This window comes from Etheostoma spectabile, chromosome 16, assembly GCF_008692095.1.
Source record: "Etheostoma spectabile isolate EspeVRDwgs_2016 chromosome 16, UIUC_Espe_1.0, whole genome shotgun sequence".
NCBI classification, from domain to species: domain Eukaryota; kingdom Metazoa; phylum Chordata; class Actinopteri; order Perciformes; family Percidae; genus Etheostoma; species Etheostoma spectabile.
In genome coordinates this window covers 6,302,012-6,312,101 of record NC_045748.1, presented here as the reverse complement: position 1 = coordinate 6,312,101, position 10,090 = coordinate 6,302,012, and the positions used below count along the sequence as shown (strand labels likewise).

The 10,090-nt window shown below is 37.4% G+C and overlaps 1 protein-coding gene across 10 annotated transcripts in view; it reads left to right on the top strand.

The window, feature by feature from the left end:
• Positions 1 to 10,090, top strand: part of ank1b (ankyrin 1, erythrocytic b) — a 91,121-nt gene that overhangs the window by 35,508 nt on the left and 45,523 nt on the right. For all 10 annotated transcript variants that reach the window (XM_032539114.1, XM_032539110.1, XM_032539116.1 and 7 more), the window contains exon 3: positions 9,438 to 9,539. In XM_032539114.1, coding sequence (XP_032395005.1) covers positions 9,438 to 9,539 — 102 coding nt within the window. The remainder of the gene's footprint in view (positions 1 to 9,437; positions 9,540 to 10,090) is intronic.

Genomic DNA, 10,090 nt, shown 5'->3' with positions numbered 1-10,090 from the left:
TCCCCTTAACATTTAAATGAATCTACATCAGAATCAGAATCAGAATCAGCTTTGTTGGCCAGGTATGAACACATACGAGGAATTTGACTTAGGTTGGAGCAAGCCTCCGGGCTACATGTATGTGTGTGTGCTCAAATATGGCTTCTGGAAAGAAATTATGAATTACTAAACAGATATTAATTAAGAAGTTCCCCAGCACATTGGCCAGTAGTCATTCTTGATGCCTGCTGCTGTATCTCAAACCTCTCAGATAAGGACAAGGATGATCAGGAATGTCTTGCTGCTGTTCTGCCGAATCGAATGAATGCAGAATGCCAAATCTGTCGAGTTGTCTTAATGGTGCGTAAAGTGCAACATACTGTATAGTCCCATCCAATTAGATTGAATATCGTATTGATGATGGAAACTATAACAATAACTTTTTTATCTGTGTGGCGTGCGCGCGCCCGCTCGCGGTGTGAGGCGCGTGTCCGCGCTATTCGCCGATATGCACTCACATTCACAGCTGATAGACAACCTTTTGTACAAACACTAAGTAATGAGCTAATTTTGTAAAAGTAAAAAATCGCCAGAAAAATAAATAAAATAAAAATACCTGAAAAATCTACTTAAGTACAGTAACAGTAACAAGTATTTGTACTTTGTTTCTTCCCATCTCTGTTAACCTTTTCTCAGATCTAATTCAATAAAGTAAATTCAGACAGCTAGCTGGACTATCTGTCCAATCTGAGTTTTCTGCAGCATGACTAAACAACTTTGAAACGTACACGGTTCCTTCGGAGACTATTTTGCTGCGGCACCGCAGCTTTTCTCAGGTGCTTAGCGCAGCCCAAGACAATTGTGATTGGTTTAAAGAAATGCCAATAAACCAGAGCACGTTTTCCTCCCATTCCTGAATGACCCTCTTCCAGGGCCCTTTGGAGGAGGGTCTGGCTAAGCGAGACCACTGCTGGTCTAGATCAGATGCTTCATTGTGATTATACTGGTCAGTGCTTTTCACTAACTCGAGGTGTTTCTGCCAAGGTATTCATTTACAATTAGAGGCCTAAGTTGAGGGAATTGGGAATGGCTTGAAAAGATGTGGAACCAAGTTGGAATGAAGAAATACTTGTGATAGTGATAGATCAGGTTTCAGCAGTGACACTGACTGGTTTAGATGTTACTGTGTCTGTGCATCTGTGGTGGAGGTTGGCATTAACACTTCCAGGGTTTGGGGTTGACGTCCCACTAGAACAACGCATGACAAGCACTTTGGGTACTGAAAACCCCCAAAATGGCATCCAAGATATGGCTTTTTATAGTGTTGTGTATGCTTATTATCTAAATCTACTCACACATACATCTGTTTTTGGTGTTTGGTTTTGCTTAAACTTATTACTTTGAGAAAGAATTGCCAGCAGATGCTTGCAAGGCTTCTACTACGCTGTTTCCTGCTGTCAGAGCCTGAATAATCATTGTGTATGGTAGCTTTCTGTATATATTTATCCGCTCTACTGTGGGACTCTCCAATGTTAGTTTGTGTCTGCCTCCATTTAACATATGTGTGAGTTTGCTTGAGAATCTAGTGGCTCTTTTGTTTAAACCTATGAGGGTTCATTACTGTGATCCATCTCCCTCCCTGTTCGTGCCAACACTAACATACTGTGGCGTCTATGTATCTATTTTTACTTTCAGTTTGAGTACATTTGAGTTTGTAGGTAATTTGTCTTCATGTGCATTTTTTTAGCATTATGTGAATGAGTTTTGTGTTTATGCTCACATGACAAACAGTCACCATTTTTTCATCAACACTCCATTGTTATTTGGCCGTCCGCCAGTATTAATCATACTACACCCAAAATATGTTGTGTCAGTTCATGCAACATACAGACTACTGTACCTACTCTACTAGCCAGATCTCTCTGTAGAAATGGATTGGAAGATGTCTCAGGATAATATTGAAATTTTTACCTTTTTCATCCTTTATTTGGTATTTTCTCTCCCCTCCTGTCTCACTCCTTCCCCTTTCCCTGTCTTTCCAATGATATAAGCTCTGAAATCAACAGTTCTGAATTTCTTACAGATACTTAAGTTGATAAACCAATGCTTGCTGTTTTCAGCAGTAAAGATGGGAGACTAAGAAACCATTAGAAATTGGTTTTAGTAGTATTGTGTAGTGTGTATTGAAGTTTAAATCCTTCGAAGGTCCCATGACTAAATTAAGGTCCTCAAATATTACTGGATAAGTATATGCATTTGGCATACAAATCATTTCTCATCATTTGTCTTTTCATCTTTATATTTTTTTTGGTTGCAATCAAGATTCTTGTAGCAGCAAAATAGTTGTAAGTTTTTTTTTTTTAATTGAAATCACATAATGAAGATATTCTTTAAGTGCATTTTACAAAATCTGCGTCTTATTAAGAACTCTTACCTATAACCATGTTCTTGAACACTGACAATTATGAAGACATTTTCAAAAGAGGTTCACACACACAATATACAGTAAATACTGGTACAATAAAATGGACAAGCCAATATCATTTAAGCCAGCGAAAACCAAATAGCATAATGTCTGTCTTTATTTTTAAGCATACCTTTATAGATCCTCTTTTTTCTGCCAATTTTATACTATATCAAATTAATAGTTAAAGGTTTTTCTTAGCAAACATACTTATAGGCTACTCTGTCTATGTCAATACATATATATTCCAGTAGAAGTAGTAGTAGTAGCTAGCCACAGTATTTCTACAAGTTAAACTGTGAATGAGATAAGATGCATGTTGAACTGTGAGAAGAAGTCTCAGCTTGAAGTGACACAAGGACTCATTTCAAAATCAGAAGTGACAAGAACTGTCACTACAAGTACACGTATCCCATGTTCTGGGGATGACTTCAGTCAGAGAAGACCCTACAAAAAACCACCAAATGCTTCCAGGACAGAATTTGTGTTGTGTTGTCTTCTCTCTTCCATGTCCTGCCTAGAGAAAAACAATGTTGTGCTTGTTGGGGGAGAGCCAGAAGCAAGTGGCAAATTAGACCTGCAATATTCTAATATTAACTGACTAATTATAGCTGCCTCAAGCCAGAGAAATTGAACATGCTTGACAAACCCGCTGATTAAATAGCCTTTTTTTGCCCACCATCACATCCTCCAACCTTTTTTTCAGAGGACTATGGCCCTGTTTACAGGTTTATGGTTATTTTGAAAAACTAAGACATTTCCCTTTGTTTGTGCCCTTCGTTTACATGCAAACACAGAATTTGCCTCTGAAAACGAGTCTTTCTAAAAACTCCGGCCAGAGTGGAGACTTTTGAAATCTTTGTTTGCAAGCGGAGGTTTTGGCAGCCGAGGAAGTGAGGAAAAGAAGAGAGAAGAAGGGATTTGTTGCTGTTGTTGCTGTTTTCGGGATTCTGATTGGCTAATGTGGACTTGAGCTTTTCGTTACACTGCCACCTACAGGTTTTGTCATGCTCTTGACGGCCTATATACACGGGTACGTGTAAATGAACACTTTTATGAAAGCTGGGAACAATGTTAATTTTTGAAACCGGAGAGTTTGAAATGTCCGTTTATTAAAATGTGTAAAAGTAGTCCATATATTACTGTACTATTGTACATTTTATGTTCATTTAAGAAAGAAATTAATTGTTTTATGGTAAAAGAGAGGCGTGGTTTACTTCATAGGCTGTGTACTTGTGTTATCACGTTATCTGAGTCACATAATAGTGATATAACCAAAAGATTTATCTGGAATTTGTCTGAAAAAGTAATACATTTATAAATAATTTTAAATTTGACTGAAAGAGATCCTTTTTATTGTTAATTACAATTATTTCTGAGACAATTAATGGTTAAGCTTACAGCTCTAATGTTTATTAACACTTATACCACGTCATTAAATCCTTCACACACTACACAACAACTGCTTATATAACAGTTCATATTTTGATCCAATCACCCACTTTTCTGTGTGACTCAATGCTATATGTTTTTTAAATGGCATGAGGTGTTACTCGCCTTTTCAGATCACAGGTCTCTTATATTACTAGACCGTCTGTGTGTGGCTCTGATTCATACCGTGTGTGCAAAATGTAGATGCCAATTAGCAACCCTCAAATCTGAAATTGTTATCTTTTGCTTTCCACACGTGTATGCGGTTATTGCAGTTTTGCCTCAATATTCTCTGCCTCAGTATTCATATCTGAAGGCTCTACTTCTTCTTTGTTTTGTTATGTCTCCATGATTATTTTTGGCTCTGCATCAATGAGATTTGTGTCGGTTAGACAACAACGACAGGATCATGAACACAAAGAAAAGTATACGACAGTATGAATATGTGACAGTCATTGTGATTCTGTTTGACATATTGGGGATTAAACCCATATCCAGCTATATTCCTTATGTGTAAGCTTATATATGTGAACACATGCTGTGCCACATGTAGAAGTAAATATGAAGTTCAATTTCCATGACATTAGGAATATATGCTAATATTGTATACGTGTGCATGTTCGAAAGAGGTGGGTGACATTCATTTGTTTCAGTGTTTGAAGCAATATATTCTTTAACGGAAATCTGTCCTGCTGACAAAAGTTCTCACCAATAGTATAATATCTGAAAGGTTTTATAAACGAATCAGTCATTGTATACTGTATATTGAATGAATATGAAGTATGTGTTCTCTTATTAACCATTTGTCCTATAGGAATTATGCTATCTGTTTATAAGATATAATATTATTGACTATGAGTGTTTTCATGCTTATAAGTCTTGAAAATGTAGCTACACACCTGTAACCAATACAGAAATCTGGGGGATGTTTATGACACCTTTTTCCTCATTTCAACCAGTTGACACATTGCTTTTTCTGTTTGTATGTCTGCCATTAACTGTTTGGTCTTGTCTTGGTGTTGTCTTGGCTGGTGTGTGTTGTCTTCTAGGCTCATATGGTTCAGCGCTGACTTTTCCGTCAGGTCAGTATTGTGGGCTCTGAGAGGTTGTCGGAACCTTGAGGAATATGGCTCTTTAATAACAGTGTAAATATGATGTTTGTTTACATCCTTGTGTACATGTTCCTTATTTCCTCGACACATTTGTGTTCCCCTAATCAGCTGGAGTGAGGTTTCTTAAGGAATGGCAAGAAAATGCCACGTTTCTAAGTCTTGTAGTTACACAACCAATGAATATACTGATACTCTAGACAACATCAGTTAATCAGTACAATTCTTGAATATTTCAGTTGAAATTGGCTAAAATTAAGTAACTGGCCCCACTGCCAGGTTTTCTTTTTTGATAAACAGTCTGATTTTAAAACTTATTACACAATTAAATAACTTCTTGGATTGACTTTTTTTGCACTGTGGTAGTGGTTCTTGTGTGTTGCTGTTGCTTTTTTATGTCCTTGTGGTTGTTGTGTTCAGGAAAACTGCTATATTGTGGCCTCGCTGTCAAGTGTTTTAGTCACAGCCATTTGTGTTTTTTCAGTGCTGTTGTGTCTCCTCTCGTTTGTATTTTAGGTGTGATTTTTAGAATGTGCTGTGTACTGATTTACAATTCCGACCATTGACATTTGTTATTTATAATTGTCTAAATCAGTTACTTTATGTGTTTACACTAATGGTATGTATGTCTGTTTCCTTTTTATTAATGTGAGTTATCAGTATGTAATCTGTAATGTTTTATTCTTGGTATAGAGTAGAAATTGTGCTTGACTTTTGTCACAAACAGCAGACTGACCTTGGTTTTTGTTCATGGCCATTTTTCATAATAGAGAATCAGTTTAATGCTGCTTTTGAAAGAGCAGTCGCCCACAAATTGCTGCTTCTGGCTGACAAACCCTTTCCAATTTTATTTTGATAAGCTTGACAGCTTTAATTTATAAATCCAATCATTGCTTATTTTACACTTTCTTACATTCTCAAACTTTAAAAACAGTTAAGTCATCTTGGATTAAAATGAAGCAAAATGTATGTCAAGACTGAGAGCTTTTCTGAGCTAAATATTGTCCAGTAAAAGAATGATAAGTTGAAAATCCAAAAACCCTCTGCACAGCAGCAGATCATATTGGCTCAGTGGCTGGGATTTGGCTTCGTTAACAATCAGTGTATCTCCTATGTTACGCACAATATGAAATTGTTAATTACAGCAGTCAACTGAGGCAGCAGACTATGGGGGATAATGTGAAAAACTCCACATTTAGGTCCGGTTGGACCAAGGATCACTTGACAAATACACAGTAAACCTCTTGTGTTTCCAATAGGGGTGCTTGATTTAGAAAATATAATGATTCGATTCAATTTCAATGTTTAAGCTTAAGATTCGATTCAAAATTGATTCTCAATAGAATAACGATTCACAGTATGTAAATGTTGTTACTTCTCCCATGTCATAGTATATACGCCATTACAAAACGAAAACAATTGGGATTCTATGAATCGATTTTGAATCTGTAGAGCGATACGAATGTGAATCGATTATTATGCACACCTCTAATGTCCAAGGCATCCCCTATGGAAAGATACATGAAAGAATATATGTCCTGTCCTATGGCCTGATTGGTGGAACCTTGAGTATTTGTATTAGCTTTTGAATTATGCTGTATCAGTTTTTTTCAATAGTTGTGTGTCATAATGGATGTCCTATTCATGCTGCAAAAGAAATCTACCTACAGTCTCTGAATCAGAGTGATATGTACTGTAGCTATGATTAATTTAAAAAAAAATCCTCTCTAACTTTTCTGCTCAGGGTTATTTGATCCAGAAAGAAATGGTGATGCTATTAATAAATACGGGGAAATAAAGTAGAATGTTTGATTCGGAGAAAATAGCAAAATTGCCAGAATTGGAGAGGCAGCTGGAAAAGGAAAATCAGATTTAGGTACAGGCAGAAAGTACAGTGTTGAGGCAGTATTTATTAGTACTGTATTAAGTGATACATATTAAGGGGTTTCAGTAATCTGATTATTTGGCATAACTGGCACCATGATTACAAATAAAGTGAACTGCCAGGATAGAGGTACAGCTATAATCTCTGTGATAGAGAGAAGAATGAAAGGAAGGATGGAGGGAATGGCAAAAAAGAGGGAGATGGATCTGTAGCGACAGTAGGGGAGCATGGAGGAAAGTGGATTCTAGCCTGACAGCAACATGAACATGAGCTGGTGAAGATTGAGTTTCTGGAAGTGGCTGCAAGATTCTTAATTTTCTGCAAAATGTGGTCAGCTCATGGCTCATGCTGCTGTTGCCTCAATACACACACACACAGTATGCAATCCTGGGGAGGAGGATGAGGGATGCAAGTGGAGGTTATGATCAGTAATACAGTTCATATCATGAATCCATCATAGCACCAAAGAAGAGAAACAGAAAAGGAGTCCACTGTGAAATATATGCAGCTGAACACTCAAGGGATGTCACACTGGCTCCAGTGTAACGGGATTAAGAGTTCAAGTTCAACTTGAAGTTAATTCAAAGTGCACATCACTCAGAGACTACAGTTTCATGTCAACAATGGAGTATATTATAAATGGGGAAATGAAGATATTTGAGGGAGCCAGACCATTTAAAGCCTTATAAGTAAGAAGGTGGATTTTGAAACCAGCTTTCAAAAAAAAAGTTACCAATCACATTGTACATTATGCACACATGCACATCATGTAAAGGTATCTATAGAAGTAAACAGGACTTAGTACAGAATAATGTTTTCATAGTTACAATTATAGAACAGTCATCAGGAACTCTGCTTAATGTGACACATGAAACATAAAGTAACAACACCCTGGGTTGTTACTGTAACAACCCAGGGTGTTGTTATTTTATGTTTCATGTGTCACATTAAGCAGAGTTGTCTCTGACTGTTTGAAGTCCTATCTCTCAGTGAGAGTAATGTCTGGCTCTAATGTTCAAAGCAAAGAGATCAGATAGTAAATAGATCATATTGCTTACCAGACACTTAGTGGTGGGATACTGAAGAATACTTTTGGATATCAACCAAATGTGTACAGTATTCACTGTACATGGAAATATCCTTAAGCAACCGCCTCCCTCTTTACAACACTGGCCTGACAACCGTGCAAGATACAGTTACAAAACCTTACAGGTGTGTAGTTGAAATAAAAAAATGAAGGCTGAGTTCGAAAAGGGGCATGGTTGGAGAAAGCGCGCCGGACGTAGGGGGGTAAAAAGTAGGGAAGGCCCATACTTTACTACCCTGGCCCGATATGGCGTCGGGGCTGGTGTTGGTCTCTAGTTGGTCTCTCCTCTGGCTTCAGAATAGAAAGACTTCATATGTGGTTTAGTGAAAGGACAGTTATTTCTGAAGAAAAAGCCCACAGACTTATTTTTTAATAAAGATTAATAAATACTTATCAGTTTCTACTATTGTTTATTTAATGTAAGACATTCCTGATATTCCACACAGGTTTTTAGTGGAAGTGTTTACTTAAAATGTATTGATATATAGTATATCCCATGTTTTTTTTTGGCAGACAGAAAAAGTATCTGGACGGTCAAATGAAAAGTCAGGACAACTATTTCTTTAATTTAGCAAAATGTCAAAACTCAACTGAAGAGAACATTCTGGGCTGTTTAGAGAAATTAGATGACCAAAAAATAAATCAATTTGAAAGAAAATTAGCATTTACAGTAGATTTATCAAACATACAAAGAAGAGGGAACATAGAACTGTTAGTGGATAGGGAATCCTAATGATTTATAGATAAAATGTAATACAATGCATGGTTCACAAAAGCAAAGAACACAGATGAGACTTGTGAGGAGAGAAGGGGGAAAAAATATCATTCATTTGAAAGGAATAACCACCCAAATAGATACATGATTTTGCCAGTGACAGGGTCAAGAGTACAGTACATTACCCATTATTTCCTCTTCAGGGCATTGGAAATATCTTATTGTGCGGGTCAGTCGTATTACACTATTGGCTGATGAATGGATTCTGAGGTGGGCGTACAAACACTGACACACACCAAAATATAAACCACAGGAGCTTTCCTCTGAGATCAGACAGCAGACCTCGTGGCGGCGTGTGTTCAGCTATGAACGCCTGCCAAACTCAGTGTGGGCGAAGCTCGACTGTAAGGAGTCTGTCATTTTTAGCCTCTTACAGAGGGCAGTAAGGCCCCTGAATGCAGTATTGTATTTCTAGCATATAGCCTTGTGTCTAGCCTAAGAGATTGTTATATCGTTGTAATAGATTAAGATAGGAACCTGACTGATGCTTTTAGTGCTACTTCCTGATATCGCAGATGTGTGGTTGATCTTGGAGGAACAGGTGATGTTGAGCAAGTGTTTGTGGTTATTTCAGACGTATTGCTGTTGGTATAGATGTGCAATCTGTGTGCTGTTGTCTTTAGCTTGTAACTAGGAAATGTGTTTTTGCTCGTAACTGTTGAGTTTTTACATGCTTTTTACAATCCTCCTCTTCCTCTTCATTGCAGGCCGATTCAGCCACCAGCTTTCTGCGTGCAGCTCGCTCAGGGAACCTGGACAAGGCTCAGGATCACTTAAAAAATGGACTCAACATTAACACATCTAATCAAGTAAGATACTTTCATTTAACTCAAAAAAGCTGTTTGTGTGTCAGTGTGAGTAGAAAAAGATGCCACCCACAGATTTCAATTAACAAAATGGTAAATGAATCGTGGCTTGTAACAAAATCAATTACAATGTTTATTTAGTACTCACAGTGCTTAACAAAAATAGCAGCCTACACAGGAGTACCTGCTTTAAGAATCACACTAAATACAAAATTACTCTTTATATTTTCTTGAATATAAAAAATTCTGAACTCATTTTGTGAGTGCTCAGTGCCAATCTTACCTTTTCATTCGGATCTCTCTGGGTACATCGCTACAGTGTGTATTAGGGTGGCATGGTTCACAAAACCCACGGTTCAGTTTGTATCACGGTTTTAGGGTCACGGTTTTTGGTTCTGTATGGTTCTTGTTGTTATTTTTTCTTTTAATCTTTAACATTCCAGAAATATACTTAAGCATATGATATATAACAATGTTGCTACACACCAGACTTAACACGACGCTGACACATCCTCCAACTCCGGGGCAGCCTTCCTTATCTCTCCCACTTGCCA